General features: G+C 51.3%; 1 protein-coding gene across 1 annotated transcript; it reads left to right on the top strand.

Annotated features, from left to right (window-relative positions):
* The first annotated feature begins 4,187 nt into the window (after positions 1-4,187).
* LOC146036820 (glycosyltransferase family 92 protein F13G3.3-like) lies at positions 4,188-13,950 on the top strand. Its single transcript, XM_083160689.1, is given in 3 exon segments — positions 4,188-4,331; positions 4,333-4,613; positions 13,527-13,950. Coding segments are annotated over 3 exon segments (849 nt in total).
* The last annotated feature ends 8,130 nt before the right edge of the window (positions 13,951-22,080 follow it).

The following is a 22,080-nucleotide window of genomic DNA, read 5'->3' on the forward strand; positions in this document are numbered from 1 at the left end:
ACAGCACGCAGTGACCCACAGTCACATTACACAGCGCGTAGTGACCGATATTCACATTATACAGTGCGCAGTGACCCATATTCACATTATACAGCGTGCAGTGACCAATATTCGCCCATAGTCACATTACACAGCACAGTGATGAATATTCGCACGTAGTGACCTATAGTCACATTACACAGCACAGTGACGAATATTAGCACGTAGTGACCTATAGTCACATTACACAGCACAGTGACGAATATTAGCACGTAGTGACCTATAGTCACATTACACAGTGCATAGTGACTAATGTATGTATTATATGTATACGCTAGATGTACCCTGGGGGATATAGACACAGGGAACATATATTCGCTGAGCTGCGCAGTGCCTTGTCAGCCATCAGCCGCACCACTGGACCCCCGGGTGGGTAACAATATAGGGAATCGGTACATCTGTCAGAATGAACTTAGGTCTACAGTCATTAGGTCGACCCCACTAGGTCGACTGGCAGGAAGGTCGACCTGATTTAAGGTCGACATGGGTCAAGGTCGACATGAGTTAAGGTTGAATTTGCATAAAGGTCGACATGAGGAAGGTCGACTGGTCATAAGGTCGACATGAGTTTTTCACTGTTTTTTTAACCGAATGTCGACACAGTCGACATGGACACAGTTGGCAATGAGAATAGGACCCTCGCTTCGCTTGCAATGATTCGGGCACGGTGGCTCGCTTCGCTCGCCACAGCTTTAATAACCTCCTCCACGCCCTAGTGGATGGTAGGGCATGAAATACCGCCTGTCGGCACATGTCGGCTCAGAAAACAGTGAAAAACCCCATGTCGACCTTATGACCAGTCGACCTTCCTCATGTCAACCTTTATGCAAATTCGACCTTAAGTCATGTCTACCTTGGCCCATGTCGACCTTAAGTCAGGTCGACCTTCCTGCCAGTCGACCTAGTGGGGTCGACCTAATGACTGTAGACCTAAGTTCATTCTAATAGATGACCGTTTCCCGAGCCTGTATACGCAAACTACAACCATGGCACTACCTCCTACACACAAAGGTGGGGAAATACAAGCCAGCAGGAACCAGTCATTCCTACCAGGTATGATAACACACCACTTACCCACCATGCTAATGCACCTAGAGCCAATCAAGATACATTAGACTTTGCCAGATTTCTTGCTCGCCGTGACCTGGTCACAAAAGGACTCTCAAAGTTCAATGATCACCCTGAGAGTTTCAGAGCATGGCGATCCTCTTTCCAAAACGCAATCAAAGATTTAGGCCTTTCATATAGTGAAGAGATAGACCTCTTAATTAAATGGCTTGGGAATGAATCAGTTGAACATGCTAGAAGGATAAGAGTGATTAATAGAGACAGGATTATATGCAACAAAAAAAGCTCGAAATATGCATGCAAATATGCATGAAAAATACTTAAAATATGCATGAAAATCTTCAAAATATGCAAAATAAAAAATACAAAATATATAGTAATTTATGGTTTTTTATTTAAATCAGCATACAATTAGTAAGCAGTATATGACCAGCAGTAAAATATATATTTATAATGCCCCCAGCAGTAAAATGGATATAATGCCCCCAGCAGATAAATTGATATAATGCCCCCAGCAGTAAAATGGATATAATGCCCCCAGCAGATAAATTAATATAATGCCCCCAGCAGATAAATGGATATAATGCCCCCAGCAGATAAAAGGATATAATGCCCCCAGCAGATAAATTGATATAATGCCCCCAGCAGATAAATGGATATCATGCCCTCAGCAGATAAATTGATATAATGCCCCCAGCAGATAAACGGATATAATGCCCCCAGCAGATAAAGGGATATAATGCCCCCAGCAGATAAAGGGATATAATGCCCCCAGCAGATAAATGGATATAATGCCCCCAGCAGATAAAGGGATATAATGCCCCCAGCAGATAAATTGATATAATGCCCCCAGCAGATAAATTGATATAATGCCCCCAGCAGATAAATTGATATAATACCCCCAGCAGATAAATTGATATAATGCCCCAGCAGATAAATTGATATAATGCCTCCAGCAGATAAATTGATATAATACCCCCAGCAGATAAATTGATATAATGCCCCAGCAGATAAATTGATATACAGTAATGCCCCAGCAGTTAAATTGATATAATGCCCCCAGCAGTGACACAAATACTGTACTGCACTGTAAGTGCCAGTAACACTCACCGTTGGCCCACTCTCACTCTTGTGTGGTTGAGAACACTGAGAACACTAGTGTACACGGCTCCGGCTTCCAGCACCCGCACGGCGCGCAATGCTTTCCCGCATGTCAGCAGAGGCGGGCAGCCTGTCAGCGCGGCGGCTGTGGGATGTAGCCGGAAGAGCTTACACACTGCACTGTTTAGCAGCTTATCAGCTCTTCCACCCACATCCCACCCCCCGCCGCGCTGACATGCCGCTCGCTCAATCCTTTCCTCTGATGGGCGCTTCTGTCAGCCTATCAGAGGACTCGGCTTACAGATAGCAGAAAAACGGGCAGGAAGCTAGGGTAAATGCTAGGGGAATGGAGCCGACGCTCAGCGTTCCACCGGCAAACCTGTCAAAATATGCACAATCAGGACATTTAGGTGAAATATGCAATTACTACAGAAAATCGGACAAATATGCAAATGCATATGCAAATATGCAAATGCATATAATCCGGTCTCTAGTGATTAATATTAACCATCCTGAGAATGGCCTTAAAATGATCTGGGACAGACTTAATGAGTGCTATGGTTCACCAGAGGTAATAGAAAACGCACTGTTCAAAAGGATTGATGATTTTCCTAGGTTACCTAACAGGGGCTATCAGAGACTTAGAGAGTTAAGCGACTTACTAATGGAGCTCCAAGTAGCCAAATGTGAGGGAGACTTGCCAGGACTTGCCTTCCTATACACCGCCAGAGGCATTAACCCTATAGTGCAAAAACTACCTTATAATCTACAGGAACAATGGATTACCCACGGTTCAAAGTTCAAACAGCGGAACAAGGTACCATTTCCACCATTCTCTGTTTTTGTGGACTTTGTAAGTCAGCAAGCCAAGATCAGGAATGACCCTAGTTTTGCCTTTACCCTAACAGGCACTACCCCTGCGCTACCTAACCCTCGCAAAACTGCAGTCACAGTTCACAAGACTAACGTTTATAATTCAGATTCTTCCCACAGGTTTATCAGCTCTGCTCACAAAGAGACCAGGGAGAAAGATCCCGCCAAGCAGTGCCCTCTGCATCACAAACCACACCCTCTCCTGAAATGCAGAGCCTTCAGAGAAAAGTCCCTGGAGAACCGTAAGGCCTTCTTAAGAGAAAATGGTATCTGCTACAAATGCTGCTCTTCCTCATCTCACCTCGTCAAAGATTGCAAGGTTAGTCTTAACTGCACAGAATGTCACAGCACAAGTCACAACACAGCTTTACACCCTGGGCCTCCCCCATGGACTTTACAAAACAGCCACAGTGACACAGAGCATGGCGGGGAGCACAATGCAGAGCAAAAAGACACTAACGCAGCAACACCAGAGATGACTGCGCAATGTACCGAAGACTGCAAAGATGCCATTAGCAACAGATCTTGCTCCAAAATCTGTCTAGTCAGAGTCTACCCCAAAGGCCAACCAGATAAAGCTGTCAAACTTTATGCTATCCTAGATGACCAAAGTAATGGTTCTCTAGCCAGATCAAACTTCTTTGAGACCTTTAACATCAGAGGCCCCAGTAATTCCTTGGCTGCTCCAACAAATTTGGTACCTCTGTCGGAACGGATGTGTTTTACAGGACCACGGATGGCCATGAAGCGTCTTAGTGCATTAATGAAGCGTCAAGTGTCCATTGATTCTATAACTTCAATGTGAACAGCTCTGATGCTCATACAGGTGAATACAACTGCCCAACGCTTGCTGTTTGCATTGACTGTTTGCGACGAGCGGATAACTCCTCAAGGGGGCACACTGACAGACGGAGGCCCGCTGAAACATAGAAACGCTGTACTGCTTTTTTTTGTTGTACTGTAACCAAATCGGTGAAGGTTTCCCAGGCTCAGACATACACACTCATCGGTTTGAGTTTCCCTACGGCACAATGGACCTGGTCTATACGGAGCCACCAGGCTGATACGGCGAGTACCTATCTGTCCATACATCTCCTACGGGGAACATGATGCAGTTACCCCTGTTACAAATACAAAATCTGGACGTTGAACCACTCTCTGCCAACTTCACGGTCTGCATTTCCACAATGTTTGAGAATTATAGTAACATCTTACAGTTCATACAGGCGGTGGAGATGTACCGGATACTGGGGGGCACAACGGGTCATGATCTACCTCAATAACTGCAGCACCCAGGTGGAAAGAGTCATTCAGTACTACATTGCTGAAGGTGTTGTGGAGGTGATACCTTGGCCAATTCATCAGTATCTAAGAACAACTCGAGCATGGCACCATTCTATGGATGCCAAGGATATTGGGTATTACGGTCAAGTGGCAGCACTCAATGACTGTGTCTATCGGAACATGTACAGGAGTAAGTTTGTGCTGCTTAATGGCCTTGATGAAATAATACTGCCAATCAAACATCGGACCTGGGACGCAGAAGCGTAGCGATGGCGGAGCCGGCGGAGCACGAGCTCCAGGCGCAGGAAGATCAGACTGGCACTGGAGCCATGCCTTCGCCACCAGCTCACCCACCAGCCTTGTCCGCTCCCCCCGCCCGCTCCTGGCTCCCTGCTGTGCCAGGTGATGTGCAGGCAGGTGACTGGAAAAGCCTGCCGCCGCATCTGCACACTTCTGCTGCCGTACGGTACTGGTCTACAGGAATATGGCTGACGGCGCCGTTGGAAAGGTGACATATCTACAGAAGTGGCGGGGTAAGCTCAGACTCCGACTGTCGGCGGTAGCCGCAGTAATTTCATTCCCTCACCTCCGTGCATTTACTGTGTCCTACAGGGCTACAGAAGCCCTGTAGGTCCAAAATGAATTACAAAGCAAATTTTTGATATGGCAGTCTGTCGCACATAGGCAGCAATGCCACAGTTGGAACTCCTGCATGGCATGTGTGCGGCTGTATGCTCCGCATGCTGAGGGTTGGGGGGACTGCAGCATGAATAGCCCAATTTATTAGTGACACAGTCCCTCTTCTGCTAGGGACAGTGTCACCTAGGACCACCCCCTCACAGATTTCTTTATGTGACCTCATTACCCATTAATTACCTACCCCCCCCCCCACACACACACACAAAAAGCAATAATAGTAGACTCCCATACAGTATTCAATAAGAAAATAAGCGGCCCTCCAACTGTGGAACTACAAATCCCACCATGCTCTGACCTGGCTGTATCCTAAATTTGAAAGGAATGAAAAAGAAAATCTGGCCAAAGGGAGCCACCATGGCGACCGGCGGCAGATAAGGGGGAGGGCTGCAAGGGGGGACACAAGCCAGCATAGGGAAGGGGCTGTGAGGCTAAGCCCCATCCCCATTTTGTCACCTCTGAAGGTCAGCTGTCCAGTAGGGCAGCCGGACCTTATCAGAAGGGGAGGGGAGATAAGGAGAGTTAAGAGAGAGTAAGTGGTGGCGGGGGCAGCACTCACTCACCTGCAGGGCCGGCGCCACCACTAGGCAGGTCTAGGCATTGGAGGGCGGTAGTGAGCTGGAAAGCTCTCCCACCGCATCAGCAGAGGAGCAGGACAGAGAGCCGGAGGAAGGAGCAGGAGCAGGTGTTCGGTAAGTGAACACTCCCTCCCTCCCTCTCCCCCCCCCCAGCAGCACAGCGGCCACATTGCGCACCCCTTCTCCCCCCCCACCCCGGCGGCCGGGTAGCCACATCGCAGACGCACCTTCCGCCCTGCCCGGCAGACACACTGCGCGCACCCCCCTGCCCCCCGGCGGCCTGGTAGCCATACCGCAGACACCACCCCCCGTCCCCCCCCCCCGGCGGCCGGGCAGACACAGGCACCACGCGAACCCCCCCCCCCGGCGGCCAGGCAGACACGTCACGCCCCCCCCCAGCAGTGGAGCCCCGGGGCACCCCTCCCGCCTGGGGCGCTCCGGTGCCTAGCACCGGCCCTGCTCACCTGAGAAGTTCCCACCCACCCATCCCCAAGAGGAAGAGGGCGTAGAGGGGCGGAATAAGGCCAAAACAGAACGGTCAAATGGGTTGTTTTTCTTGATGTGTGTAATAATTGATGCTTATGTTAGGCAATTGGCCGCTGTAAAAAGTGAAGAAGCATTGTATAAGAAAGATAAACAATACAAATTAATTTTATAGATGCAATGGAATGTATAAAGTATTGAAATGTTTACAGATGACGGTGTGTGCAGAGTATATTGTCATTAAGTGCAGGTTTTCACAGGCCTGCTAAGCAGCGTGGGGAAAGGGGTGAGCAAGGCATGATATGCAATGGTACGGAAGGGGACGTCAGACGGCCAAGCATATTCACCAGGCCGCACGCCTGGCTCCAGCTTACGACGGTTGGGCCGCATGGGCGGCGTGCCAAGTTAAGGTGTTATGCACAAGGTGCGTGGTCCCCAGGTGGTAAGGGAGGGGGCCGGGCTTGCCAATACCCATCAGGGCAAGCCGCAACCCACCCCCAACTGTGGTTGGAGGGGAGGCGGGACCACAGGTCGCGCCTCCAACCATAGGTACGGAGGAGGGGAGGCGGGACGCATCGTGCCCTCATAGTTGGGCCGAGCGCACCTCTACCCATAGGTACGGAGGAGGGGAGGTGGGACGCATCATGCCCGCATAGTCGGGCCGAGCGTGTCTCCACCCATAGGTTGATCGGGAGGGGCGGGATGTCAGGCCGGACACGCCCCATCCATTTTAGATAGGACATTGCTCACCAATCCTTTCCTGGCCCTGCGACATATGGTGTAAGGTTTTGGTCAGCGGCGTAACTATAGCACCGCAGCCCCCGCCACCGCGGGGGGGGGGGGCGCTGTGCATGTGGGGGCGCAGGGGGCTGCGGTGCTATAGTTAAACCCCCCCCAATCCCCCGCAGACTTACCTATCTCGCTGGTCCTGGCGGCTCCATTCTTCTGCTGAGGACCACCACAAAATGGCCGCCCCCATATAGCACACAGTTCTCTAAAACTGTCTGCTGTATGGGGGCGGCCATTTTCTGGTGGTCCTCAGCAGAAGAACGGAGCCGCCGGGACCAGCGTGATAGGTAAGGCTGTGGGGGATTGATGGGTGGTTTGCATGGGTGGCGGTACGGCGGGGCACGGCGGGGCGGTAGGGGTGCTTGCCAGGGCGGCGGCGGGGGGGGGGCAAGGTTTTGTGGCATACCAGCGGAGGGGCGCTGCCACCCCCTGCTGGTGCCTTGGTATCAATGCACATACAATAAGTGCATCTGTATTTATATTTTGGGGGGTTTTGTTGTACCCGGCCGGGGCACTGCAGGCCAATATTCACATGGCAGTGGGTACCCATCATTGAACCCCACAATTGTTCATATCAGGGAGGGGGGCATCATGGGCACTGCCACAAGGCGGCGCGCCCTCACAGTTGACCCATCCGGGTTATTACCCAGGTTTCCCACGAGTGTTCCCCCCCAGCGTTGGGCACCACATTCCTCCTGCATTGTCTCACACTGTCCCAACAGCACTCCGGGTGCACCTACCTGCCTGGTCTCAGCCAGTTGGGTTTTATCCTGCGGGGAGTCAGGGGGCAGTTTCACGGCCCTTACGGCCAAGGTTGGGCGAGCTCACAGCCACACGGCTCCCACCTGGCAGCTGGAGGGGGCAGGCGGTTTTTTCCCTGCTTCTCCTCATCCAGCTCCCAGGCGCCTCAGGCCCCTCTTGGTAGAGTAGAGTAGTGCTGGTGCTACCTCCCCCCCTCACAATTTCAGGGTGGGGTTGGTTTTGCACGAGGCACGAGTGAGTCACTAACCACTGTGTATGCTTCTCCCAAGGTCTCATCGGTTGTCCGGCGGGCAGCTGCGGAGGTGGATCAGTATTCTGGAGAGAACATTACGGCAGTTGCCGCCAGCGCTAAAGCAAGGTCGACAAGCGAACTGGCAACAGCAGCGATCGCTTCTCCAGGCAGCGCAAGTGCGGGGGTCACGCCAGCTGCAGCATGGACATCGCATATAGGCCGGGTCTAGGGATGCTGTCGACCTTCCGGGTGATGGTGAGCATGATGATGATGATAACTCTGATTCTTTTTTGGGCCATTCCTCTGCCGTAGGTTTGCCAAGCTAGTAGCGCGCTCTGTTGCACAGCAAACAGGGGGGGGGGGGGGGAAGCGGGCTAGCAGGATTAATCCCGTCGCTGAGTCCCAGTCCTCTGACATGGTCCATCGCAGCAACACTACGGTGTCCAGGGTTTTTTGGAAGGGCATACAGGGTAAAATATCCAAGGGGAGTCGTTGATGTTTTCACGTTGACTAACGACGTGAAAACTGATGTCGACAAGGCCAAGAAAACGTCAGGTGCCGGTGAAACCTCGTATCGGAGTTTTCACCACTGGCTTAAGGGGTTCCTTACATTCCATCTTGCTATTTGGACTCCAGACCCGCGGAGTGCGACAACGTTAAGCAGTACATTTTCTTTGTACGGTAGATCCTCGCTCACATGGGTACGGCTTAGGGATCCTGACAAGAAAGTTTCGTCTGACCCACAACGGCACACGGGTTATTCCCAGGGGCCTCAGGCATGTCGATACGGGTTGGGAGTCCCATCCCAAGAACCCATTTTCCCCTGGCAAGACGGGTACGAAGCCAGCCTCTAAAGGCAAGTGCTTTGCCTTCAGCTATTCAAAGTGCGATGGAGGCGCCAAAGGCCATTTTCGCCACGAATGCTGAAATTGTGGGGCAGGTCGCCCAGCTAAGACCTGTAAAGCCACCCCGCTGGCGACGCCAGCACCAGCTCTAAGTAAGGCGACATCTTCATAGTCCTGTTCGAGCCGGAACCCCGTATGCATGCCTACACTAACAGGGAAGAGGCCCTGTTTTTGGTTACAAGGTTCAGTTACGGTTTCAGTGGCCCATCCCCGGTGACGTCAGGGTAGTTCTACGCAGGAATTTGAAATCAGCGGTGTATGTCCCTGAGGTGGTGAGACGTGAGGTGTGAGCCGAGGCAGCGCTGGGCAGAATGGTTGGCCCGCGCACGGCTGACCCATGGTCCAGCACGTGTTTCGCCCTTGGGAGTAGTACCCAAGAAGGCTCCGGGTAAATACCGGTTAATCCAGCACCTGTCTTACCCTCACGGGTCATCCACTAACGATGCTATTACTGATGAAGTTGCAAGTGCGTTATCAGCTATTGATAAAGTACCCGGGCTAGTCCACAATTTTGGGCACTATGCACTCAGGGCCAAGTGGGACATGGGGTCTGTTCCCGCCTCCTCCCGTGACACCCTAACTTATGGGTATCAGTGGCCGACGCCAGGACCGAGGGCCCACCGCACGTCATGTCTTGCCTAGGCTTAGAGAATGGCCCTGCAGCCGGCGGCTGTAGCCTGCCAGCCGACAGAGTCTACAAGTTGCGGGTCCTTATCCAGGGCTGCCGGGCCAAGAAGAAGGCCAATCTAGGGCAGGTCCAGTCATTACTGGGGGTCCCTTAACTTTAGTGCTGGGCCTCCACCAGGGGTGGGGTTTTGCCACAAGCGGGAATGGGCTACAGCGGGGACTAAGGTTCCCCATCCATGGTTAGGCTGTCCCGGGAGATACGCTACGACCTGGTCGTCTGGTCTCCATTTCTGGTGGACTTTAATGGGGAGCTTCTTTGGACCGCAGAGCCTTCGCCTATGGCCAGGCTTCAGTTATTTATCAGAGCGAATGGTGCGCAGCCCCATGGCCTCAATCATGGATTGGGAGGGGTTTCACGGCCAATTTGCTGCTATTAGAGTTCTTTCCCATCGTTGTAGAGGTGGGCTCATAGATTGGCAAGCCAGACAGTACGTTATGGTGATATAACCTAGGAGGGGTGCACACCGCCAACAACCAGGGCACCTTTTTTCACCCCTGACACTGCGTTTGCGCAGACATTTGGTATTACGCTGCTTGCAGAACAACATACATTTCATGGCGCAGCACGTTACAGGGGTTGACAATGGCATCGCCGAGGCTCTGTCGCGGTTCTACTTTGCGAAGTTTCGCGAGTTCGTACCGAGCGCTGCGCCCCTTGGGCTCACTTGTCCATGTCCTGTATGGCAGATCGTGAGCAGACAGGAGAGGATTACCTTGCCATTCCCTGGCCCCCTCCACCCGTAGGGCATATGCAGCCATGCTGCAGGACTGGGTGGCCCTTTTAGGAGTCCCCGGGGAACAGCGGAAGTCGGTCGTGACCGTTGCTGTTTCGTGCGTTGGCATTATGGCGCGGGCCTGTCAATCTGCCATAGCTTCGGCATTAGCCGTGATATATTCCGTGCTAAATTACGCGGAGAATGGGACCCCACCAAAGCCTTTGAGCTAGCGAGGGCTTTGATTGGTGGGCGAAAGTGCAGACAATGACAGCGGATTCCCGCAAGTCCATCGAGCTGTAGACGCGGTGGGAATTGTAGCCTGTGTTCAGGGTGTAGTGGAGAGCACGGAAGAGACGTCACTCTTTCGGGTGGCGTTCTCTTTTGCGTTCTTTAGGGACTTTAGGGTCAGCGAGCTGGTTGCGGCCAGCAAGAATGCCACTGATTTAGGTGCGGTTCGAAGACATGGTCTTCCAGGACGGGTCGTCCTTTGTGTGCTCCGCCGGTCTAAGACCGATCAGTTGGGCAGAGGTCGCTGGGTATCCCTTAAGTCCCGGCGGGAAGGGGAAATCTGCCCCGTGCGGCTGGCCACGGCGTATCTGCCTTAGAGGCCTGCCGCTCCAGCCCAGTTTCCTCGCGCATGCTGATGTATGGCCGTGACGCGCTTACAGTGCACTGCGGTGTTTAAGCGTTGTGTGGCTGCGTTGGGTTTGGAGGTCGCCGATTGCGGGACGCATTCGTTCTGTATTGGTGCGACCACCAGCGCAGCAGCGGCAGGACTTCCAGTGAATGCCATAAAAGAGCTCGGCCACTGGAAGTCCTCCGCTTATAAATCTTATATACGTTTAGATAAGGTTTAGCATGCGCCTGTGGCACAGGATCCCAAATAGCTGTTTACACTCGGTTCTGGAACAACAGCGTTCCGGAATCGAGGGTGTGAAGGGAATTTTTTACTTTTTCCTCCGATAGTGGGCTGATCACAATTGGCTTCCCCCCTCAGGTCAACCGGAGGTTTTTTAAGGTTTCCCCTTCACTTGGGTCCTAATTGTACTAATTCATGTTGTGCATTATCTGTTTAACCCTAAGTTGTGCATCGTACAGTTTAAGTTTGAATGCTAACAGGTTAGGGTTTTCTTTTTCAGCCCTTCCCCCCCCTTCAACGACTCATGCCACTGTCTGGTTCGTCGGGCATTCCTTTATATTCTGGGCATCCAAGCATCAGTTAGCTGTCAGGGCCCGGGAAGAGCTAGGGGCAAGGGCAGTCCATTGGTTTCGTGTCAGGGGTCTCCGGTGGAATGGTCTTTTAGCATTATTGTCCGACAGAGAGCATCGGTGGGGTCGCCCGGATGTGTTGGTTTTCCACTTAGGAGGGAACGACTTGGATCAGGGTACCAGAATAGGCCTTATTTTGAGGATCGAGGCTGATCTCAAGACTCTGGTTGGCCGTTGGCCTGGATTGCGGATCGTTTGGTCCGACATAGTGCCTCGTTTTAATTGGAGAGGCTGCTGGAACCCCAAGTCTTTAGAAATGATCAGGCGCAAAGTAAACTTTGCGGTCTCCAAGGTGGTCACGTCCATGGGAGGCATAGCTGTCAGGCACCCCTCTTTAGTACTGGAGTCCCCATCTTTCTACAGAAATGATGGAGTCCACTTGTCAGAATCAGACATGGCCGTCCTCCTTCAGGACTTGTTTAGTTGTTGCAGATAGGGGATTATGTTTGTTTTACTCTTGGTTAGCTTTAGTTTATTGATAGGGTTGGCGGGCTAGGGTTCTGCAGTAATTGTCTTTAAGTGGCAATTTTTGAACCTAGCTGTGATGGTAGGGCGCTCTCGATCAGCGGTCAAGTTTGAAGTACAGGAGGTCACTGTGAGGTATTGCCACCCTCTGCCAGGAATGCTGGTGAGTCCTGCCCCTGAGGGGCGACGTTGGACACTTACTAGAACTGTCCTCACCATGCACTAGGAGGGTCGGCAAGACAGTCACAGCGCGGGCTGTGCTTTGAATCCAATGGGGGCGGTTCATCGCCCTGGTTACAAGTTGGGGCGTTGTAGTCGCCGCCATTGTTAACGTTTTATGACTTAGCTGGTCTCCAAGCGCTCTCCAGGCCATCCCTTTTCAATAGGGTCATACCACAATAAATACCGTTGACCTTTTAAACTTACGCAGTGGTTGTCCGTGTGGTTATTTTAGGTCATGTGTCCGTGTGATTTATTTCAGGTCTTGTGTCCATGTGATTTACTTCTAAGGGTAATCAAGGTTTAAGTTAAAAGAAAAGGTTAATCGCAATAATTCAATAGGCGCCTTAGAGAAAGCGAGGGCTGCCTAGGCATGAGGGAATATAAGAGCCTGTGCATTTTGTGATGGTATGACAAAAGCTGGAATAAGAGTTCACTTACCCATAGAAGTGCAGGCTTGTTAGGTAGCCAATCAGGTGTAGAAGGGGTGGTAGCTTAGGTAGAGGTATATAAAGGGTAGTCAGGTGATCCATCTTCCTCTTGAGTCTGGATTCCCACCCTCCCTCCCTTGTTCTAAAACTACCACCTGGCCTTTCGGTCTTCACCCAAATTTGGCTCTCAATATTTCAATTATAATTGGCGGGAGGGCGCTCTCGATCGGCGGTCAAGTTTGAAGTACAGGAGGTCACTGTGAGGTATTGCCACCCTCTGCCAGGAATGCTGGTGAGTCCTGCCCCCGAGGGGGGACGTTGGACACTTACTAGAACTGTCCTCACCATGCACTAGGAGGGGCGGCAAGACAGTCACAGCGCGGGCTGTGCTTTGAATCCATCCATTGAATTCAATGGTTACAAGTTGGGGCGTTGTAGTCGCTGCCATTGTTAACGTTTTATGACTTAGCTGGTCTCCAAGCGCTCTCCAGGCCATCCCTTTTCAATAGGGTCATACCACAATACCACAATAAATACCGTTGACCTTTTAAACTTTCACAGTGGTTGTCCGTGTGGTTATTTCAGGTCATGTGTCCGTGTGGTTATTTCAGGTCATGTGTCCGTGTGATTTACTTCTAAGGGTAATCAAGGTTTAAGTTAAAAGAAAAGGTTAATCACAATAATTCAATAGGCGCCTTATGTTTTGTACCCTGTACTTGTCCTATACTGGCTTGTAGTGTAAGTTACTGTTTTCTGTTTTGCTTATTCCTTTCTGTACTCTGTAACTGGGCGCTGTGGATCCCTTATGGCACCATTTAAATAATGTTTAATAATAAGGATGCACTGTTACTTTTGGGCTGATGCTATGCATTTGGGGGGGGGCGCGAAACAAGCCCTTGCTCCGGGCATCGTGGCACCTAGCTACACCACTGCTGGGACGTCGTGATGGAAAGTCTCCAGCAACAGCACCCAGGAGTTGGGGTTTTTCTCTTTGAGAATCACGTGTTCCCTCAAACTGTCACCATTGATGAAAACTTCTCCAACATCTCATCTTGGCAGAGTTTGCCCGGATACAATATACTGCAGCACGTTCTCCGAGATCCTAGAGGACCGGGCTATTTAGATAACGAAAAAATGATTATAGATCCGAGGAAAGTCATTTAGACATCTGTACACACTGTTCTAAAATCTATTGGACATTACAAAATAGTCTCTTCTGAGACAGCCCTGCTTTGCAGAGTGCCTCGTCAGAACACATCTTTAATAGAAGATAAAATGATTTGGAGATATAACGCTTCATTGATTAGAAACTTTAACAAGGTCCTGAGCCGAATAGATTTGCAGCATATGTAACACTTATTGATCATTGTAGCCTATGACAGCGGTTCCCAAACTGTGTGCTTAAGCTCCCTGGGCTGCTGCGGATCACTTGCAGCGGCACCTCAGGTTGGTGGTCCAGAACCAATTCAAATTATTTATGGTCAATAACATAGGCAAAATCCACGCATGTGGCTTCCATTTATTATTATTATTATAATTTTATTTATAGGGCGCCACAAGTGTTTTGCAGCGCCGTACAAAGGAACAATACAGGGAGCCAAAACTTGGCATAACATTGAATAAATAACAAAAGTAGAGTACAAATAAAGAGCGCCACAAATCAATACACATTGCAGCTTAAATGTAAGTAGTGAGGACTCAATCAACATACAACTAGAGGCTTGAGGCCAATGATGGAGATGGGTATGCAGACGAAGATGGTCACTGAGTGTTTGAGTATAGGAGAGCTGTGAGTGAAATGTGAAGAGAAGTGGGCTTTGACAACAGGAGGGAAGAGGGCCCTGCTCAGAGGAGCTTACAATCTAGTAGGAAGGGGAGACAGACAGATTACAAGAGGTGCAAGCAAGTGGGTGGTGGCTAGATAGTAGGATGTAAACAGGCAAGGGGTCGGAGAACCATCTAGTTTATGCAGTGGAAGGGTATGCTTTGATGAATAGGTGAGTTTTCAGTGCCCGTTTGAAACTTTGCAAGGTTGGAGAGAGTCTAATGGAGCGAGGAATTGCGTTCCACTGAAGGGGTGCAGCATGAGCAAAGTCCTGTACTCTAGCATGGGAAGCAGTGATCAGGGAGGAGGAGAGACGACAGTCATCAGCCGACTGTAGAGGGTGTGAGGGTGTATGAATGGAGATGAGGTTAGAGATATATGGAGCCAGGGCCGGCGCTACCACTAGGCAGCTTTAGGCTGGAGGGCGCCCTTGAGCTGCCTCTATTCACCTAGAAGTTTTTTTTAAATATATATATATATATTACTGCAGCAAGTTTCAGGCATCAGACGGCTGCCTGCCCACCCCACTTGCTGAGCTGCTGGGGAAGCTGTTTCTGGCACCTGCCAGTTATACAGCTGCAGCGGCAGCCTGGAAGAAGCAGAGGAGCTCTTTAGGCTCTAGTGCTTTGTCCTGCTCAGCCCTCGCCCCATCCGTAGCATGAAGGCGGACAAGCCGGACAAGCAGCACCTCCATGGTGCCCGGACAGCGGTGCTAGGAAGCGGCGGGTGAGTGATTAAACAGCGGAGCGGGGGGGGAGAGGACTGGAGCGGAGAGCCTGGGACGAGGAGAGTTTGAGGGAAGGGGCATGGATTGGAGAGGCTGTGGAGGCATGAACACGGGGGATGGGGGGGGTGGAACTGTGTGACAGGCTATTCTCTTAGTCGGAGGGGGATTTAGTTATCCTAATTCCTCTTTTTCACCCACACTTTTATTTTTAAGTGTGTAGACACACTGATTATTCTAAAGTACATGTTTATGTATTGTAAATACATATCCTAAATGTATCTATTCAAAGCCTTCCCATAACCCTCTCTCCTGTACCATTATAATCTCCTGCAGCCTAACCTCCCCTGTGCCTAACCCTAACCTCCCCTCCCGCAGCCTAACCCTCTCCCCTGTGCCTAATCCTAACCTCCCCTCCCACAGCCTAACCCTCTCCCCTGTGCCTAATCCTAACCTCCCCTCCCACAGCCTAACCCTCTCACCTGTGCCTAATTCTAACCTCCCCTCCCGCAGCCTATCCCTCTCCCCTGTGCCTAATCCTAACCTCCCCTCCCGCAGCCTATCCCTCTCCCCTGTGCCTAATCCTAACCTCCCCTCCCACAGCCTAACCCTCTCACCTGTGCCTAATCCTAACCTCCCCTCCCACAGCCTAACCCTCTCCCCTGTGCCTAATCCTAACCTCCCCTCCCACAGCCTAACCCTCTCCCCTGTGCCTAATCCTAACCTCCCCTCCCGCAGCCTAACCCTCTCCCCTGTGCCTAATCCTAACCTCCCCTCCCACAGCCTAACCCTCTCACCTGTGCCTAATTCTAACCTCCCCTCCCGCAGCCTATCCCTCTCCCCTGTGCCTAATCCTAACCTCCCCTCCCGCAGCCTATCCCTCTCCCCTGTGCCTAATCCTAACCTCCCCTCCCACAGCCTAACCCTCTCACCTGTGCCTAATCCTAACTTCCCCTCCCGCAGCCTAACCCTCTCCCCTGTGCCTAATCCTAACCTCCCCTCCCACAGCCTAACCCTCTCCCCTGTGCCTAATCCTAACCTCCCCTCCCACAGCCTAACCCTCTCACCTGTGCCTAATCCTAACCTCCCCTCCCACAGCCTAACCCTCTCACCTGTGCCTAATCCTAACCTCCCCTCCCACAGCCTATCCCTCTCCCCTGTGCCTAATCCTAACCTCCCCTCCCACAGCCTAACCCTCTCCCCTGTGCCTAATCCTAACCTCCCCTCCCACAGCCTAACCCTCTCACCTGTGCCTAATCCTAACCTCCCCTCCCACAGCCTAACCCTCTCCCCTGTGCCTAATCCTAACCTCCCCTCCCACAGCCTAACCCTCTCCCCTGTGCCTAATCCTAACCTCCCCTCCCGCAGCCTAACCCTCTCCCCTGTGCCTAATCCTAACCTCCCCTCCCACAGCCTAACCCTCTCACCTGTGCCTAATTCTAACCTCCCCTCCCGCAGCCTATCCCTCTCCCCTGTGCCTAATCCTAACCTCCCCTCCCGCAGCCTATCCCTCTCCCCTGTGCCTAATCCTAACCTCCCCTCCCACAGCCTAACCCTCTCACCTGTGCCTAATCCTAACTTCCCCTCCCGCAGCCTAACCCTCTCCCCTGTGCCTAATCCTAACCTCCCCTCCCACAGCCTAACCCTCTCCCCTGTGCCTAATCCTAACCTCCCCTCCCACAGCCTAACCCTCTCACCTGTGCCTAATCCTAACCTCCCCTCCCACAGCCTAACCCTCTCACCTGTGCCTAATCCTAACCTCCCCTCCCACAGCCTATCCCTCTCCCCTGTGCCTAATCCTAACCTCCCCTCCCACAGCCTAACCCTCTCCCCTGTGCCTAATCCTAACCTCCCCTCCCACAGCCTAACCCTCTCACCTGTGCCTAATCCTAACCTCCCCTCCCGCAGCCTATCCCTCTCCCCTGTGCCTAATCCTAACCTCCCCTCCCACAGCCTAACCCTCTCACCTGTGCCTAATCCTAACCTCCCCTCCCACAGCCTAACCCTCTCACCTGTGCCTAATCCTAACCTCCCCTCCCGCAGCCTATCCCTCTCCCCTGTGCCTAATCCTAACCTCCCCTCCCACAGCCTAACCCTCTCACCTGTGCCTAATCCTAACTTCCCCTCCCGCAGCCTAACCCTCTCCCCTGTGCCTAATCCTAACCTCCCCTCCCACAGCCTAACCCTCTCCCCTGTGCCTAATCCTAACCTCCCCTCCCGCAGCCTAACCCTCTCACCTGTGCCTAATCCTAACCTCCCCTCCCACAGCCTAACCCTCTCCCCTGTGCCTAATCCTAACCTCCCCTCCCGCAGCCTAACCCTCTCACCTGTGCCTAATCCTAACCTCCCCTCCCACAGCCTAACCCTCTCCCCTGTGCCTAATTCTAAACTCCCACAGCCTAACCCTCTGTCCAGTACCTAACCTCCTCTACAGCGAAGGGGCATGGAGGGCATGCAATGGTAGAGACATGGAGGGGGCATTGGGGCAGATGTATTAAGCCTTAACAAGAGATAAATGCAAGGGTGATAAAGAGAGATAAAAGTCCAGCCAATCAGCTCCTTATTGACTTTTCAAACACAGCCTGTAACATGGCAGTTAGGTGATTGGCTGGACGTTTATCTCTCTTTATCATCCTTGCATTTATCTCTTGTTAAGGCTTAATACATCTGCCCCACTGTTAGAGAAATGCAGGATAAGAATAACACAGGGCTGGGCAACACCGGCCCTCCAGATGTTGATGAACTACACATCCCAGGATGCCTTGCATCAGTTTCAGCATGGCCACATAGCAAAACTAATGAAAAGCATCCTGGGATGTGTAGTTCATTAACATCTGGAGGGCCGCTGTTGCCCAGCCCTGGAATAACAGAATAAAAATAGTGGCAGCTGCACACTTAAATCAGACCTGCTCGCTAGGCTGCACATATTCTCAGCCCACTGAGCAGGGTAACACTGTCCCTTCATCTGACTGACGGGGAAAGTGGGAAATGGGCGGTAATGGGGGGGGGGGGGGGGGGGGGGGGGGGAGTAGGCAGAAATTTTGCCTAGGGTGCCAAGAACCCTTGCACCTGCCCTGTATGGAGCAATGGAATTAGAGATGGCCCTGTATGTGAGTGTGAGGTGTTTGAAGAGGATTCTGTAGGGGAATGGGAGCCACTACAGATTTTGTTGAAGGGGAGTGGCAGAATTAGAGTGGCGGGAGAGGAAGATAAGCCTGGCTGCAGCATTGAGGACAGATTGGAGAGGAGCCAGTTGGGATCGAGCGAGGCCGGTGAGGAGAGCATTACAGTAGTCAAGCCCTGAGATGACCAATGAGTGGATGATCAGCTTAGTTGCACTCTGTGAGGGAAAGGGCCTGATGCGAGCAATGTTGCGTAACTGGAACCAGCAAGAATGGGCCAGGGTTGGATGTGGGGTGCAAAGGAGAGGGAGCAGTCGAGAGTGACACCCAGGCAGCGGAGTTGCGGAACGGGGAACATTTATAAAATATGTGGGTAAACAGAAGTGAATCATGTTCCTCACCACATAACTGGACCTAAAGATCAAGGGCCTTACTCTGGTTGACTCGTACGGATGCAAATTCGCATCCTTGCGAGTCACCCTAACCCTGCCTTGCGAATGGTTAGCCGGTACCACCCATTCGAAAGTGGGATTCGTTTGCAAGGCTTGCGAATGGATGTTTTACATCCATTTGCATGCCAGTGGGAACCTCCCCCATCTTTCGATGGTCACCGACCATGGATTGAGGGTGAAGGCGCACGCATATGTAAGGGTGGTAGATTTCCAGGGAATTGGGTGGGCATTGGGTGGGCAGCTGACATTCAGTTATGTCAGCCCCCCTGCCCCCGCACGTGCGTCACCAATGCATTAGCATGTGTATGCCCAGCATTTTCATGGGAACGCCCATGAAACGCTGGGCGTCAAAATATGCTAATGCCCCAGCCCAGCATCCCACGCCCCTCTCCACCCCCCTGCTCGCAAGGCTGAGAGCACCCAACTTATACACATGCGCAGAACTGCTGCCTCACATGCGCATACGCAAAACATTGTGCAAGTTCACGGCTGAGCGAGTCAACCAGAATTAGACCCAAACTGTAATTACAACTTTTTTTTTTTTTAATTCCATGTAACAAACTTTGGGCCTAGGGGTGCCATGAAAAATATGTTGTAGGGTGACATGATCCAAAACGTTTGGGAACCACGGGTCTATGGCCTTACTCTGTATGACCATGCCTTAACCTCTGCCTTAGGGGTAAATTTAGTAAAGCTTCTGTCTATCATTTCTCTATTGCATCCTAGAAAATGATAGACAGGATCTGACTGGTTGCTATAAGCAACCTCCCCTCTTCATTTTTAGAAACTTTAGTAAATTTACTACTTAGACTCTGCTGCATTGATTGTCGCTCAGGTCGGAACTCGCTCCCCCGGACGATGGTGTTGGTTTGTGCCTGTGCAAACCCTGGGAGCGAACACTTTTGGCACGTTTCACACTCGCCGGAGGGGTTTGCAACAGGATAGGCAGGAAAGGGGCTGACCAGCCACGGGGATGAATGCTTTGGCCGGGGAAACTTGCATAAAAAGTCAACCTCCAGCTGTGGCATTACCCTGCTGGCTGGTTGGGTCCGGTGCTGGTTGTCAAAACACGGGGGACCCCCGCTCATTTTGTCCACCATATTTTGGTAACCAGGACCGGCCCTTGAGCCTGGTGCTGGTTTTAGAAATCCTGGGGATCCCCTATGTTTATTGTCCACTGAATTTCTAATACTAGGACCGGTTCTTTGAGCCCGGAGCTGGTTATGCTCAGGAGGGGGGACCCCATGCGGTTTTATTTAATTTTTTTTCCAAAAATCGCACATGTGCATTAATTCGCATATTTTCATGACGAAACGTCTCACATTTTCGTGACTAAAATTCACACTTTATCACATCACATCGCATTTTTCATGCCTCAATTCTCATTCCAATAAATAGTCGATTGTTTAAAAAAATTTGCGATTTCAAAAAATTCGATTTTGAGCGATTTCAGAACCTTACAAAAAATTTCATCCTATTAAATGTCACCCGTAGTTTCACTCACTGCCAACAAATGGCAGAGACACACGGACAATAGACATATATATATATATATACTAGGTGATTCATCGCGCCCTACGGATGCTCTTCACACCATTGTCAGGGGCTCTGCCCCCTTAACCTGTGAATGCAGGTGTGTGTGGCGATGGCGTGGGTGGATGAGGGTTGGGTGTGAGTATATCGTGTGTGGGTTAGTTTGGTTGGGGATGGTGTGAGCGGGTAGGGGTGTTGGTTGGGGGGGTGGCGTAGGGGTTGGAGGAGCAGATGTGGGGGTGCCGTGGGTAAGGAAGGGGGTGTACTGGTCCTGTGGTTGGGGGAGAGGCTGGAGTGCGACGAGTTGGGTAGGGGCATGTGTGGTTGTACTGTGGGATGGAGAGGGGAGTGTGCAGTGTTTGCGCAGGTGAATGTGGGGGTGCGGTGGGTGTTGGAGGGGCAGGTGACCACTGCTTAGTAATAAACTTTATTTTGAGTAAGTGTGTGCTGGCCATGTGAGGGGTGCGTGGGCACAGCAGCACTACTATCCCTCTTGACCATAGCAGTGCCTGGGGGGCTGAGGGCTCACTGTGTATTTCAGTGGAGACCCTGGACGTCATCCCCCTTGCTGGCTGATATGTAAGCTAATTAGCCCCAATGGTGGCAGCACCTGAAAAACAATGCTTTGTGTGGATGCTGAGCTGTTATTCGGGTGACATATGCATAAAGCAGGCGCACAGCCGGCCACACTCATCCCGGGAGGGCATCTGTTTTATAGTATGGTGAGGTAGCCACCGGCACTCAGGGACGTCTCAACATCAGTGAAATAATTCAGTGGACCCTTACTGATATTGAGACAGCCCTGTGCACATGGAAAGAGGGCAGAAGGGAATAGATAGGCCGCTGTGTATCACATAAGCCGGAATCACAGAGTGAGCCATCACAATGCCACCATGTATGGGGAGGAGGGGGGGATTATAACAGCACTAATCTGAGTGTCAGCTGGTGGGTCAAACACAAGGTATGGGTGACACAGGGAGGGGTCAGGGCAGGCAATATTTGGGCACAGGGCAAAGAAGGAGTCTTAGAAGGAGTCTCCGTTCTAACACCGGGTAGAGACGGCGCAACATGAATCTGCCTGCTGTGAGGATCTGTTTTTCTTTTACCGTGGTGGAATTCTGTTACTAGACGGAAGGAGAGGATTCAGCATCACTTATGATACGCTATATTCAAGTCACAGAGTCAGTACCTGGAAAGGGGGAATCCCCGACTTCATTTGAATATCCTTGCTTAATGAGGATTTATACTGTTTCTGATGTGCTTTTCTATTTTCTAAAATAGTGTGAGTGTCTTGAAAGGGGGAACCCCTGATAACATTTTTCACATACATCATATGTTGATTACCCTAACATCTGCACAGTATTGTTTGAAATAGCAGTATTACACGAGGGTGAAGCGCTTCTGTGCTTTTTGTTTTTCATATTCTACGATCACTACCCCAGAAGATCCGAATCCGGGTGTGTCCATTTAAACAGGGGAGTTACGTTTGTAGCGCTATTCTGAGGTGGAGGGCAACCCTATATTCTGTTACATTCTATCTCTCTTTGGAGGTGTGGTGTTTCCTCCAAGCCCTTACCTGGAATTGCTGCTTGGTGGCGCAAAAAAGAATCTCACTAAACTTTACACCTCAAAATTTTTTAAGATGCCGGGACACAGAGCATAGCTCCGCCCCCTCACACCCGGAAGTCCCGCCACCGAGTTCTGATTGACCCACGGCCTATTCAGTCAGATATAATGGATGACCATCGATAGCTATAACAATCGATGGTTATCCAAGTAATATGTTACTACTATTGATGGCAGGGTGCAAAATCGCCATCAATGCCA

Source organism: Crinia signifera, chromosome 9, assembly GCF_055691185.1.
Source record: "Crinia signifera chromosome 9, ASM5569118v1, whole genome shotgun sequence".
NCBI lineage: Eukaryota > Metazoa > Chordata > Amphibia > Anura > Myobatrachidae > Crinia > Crinia signifera.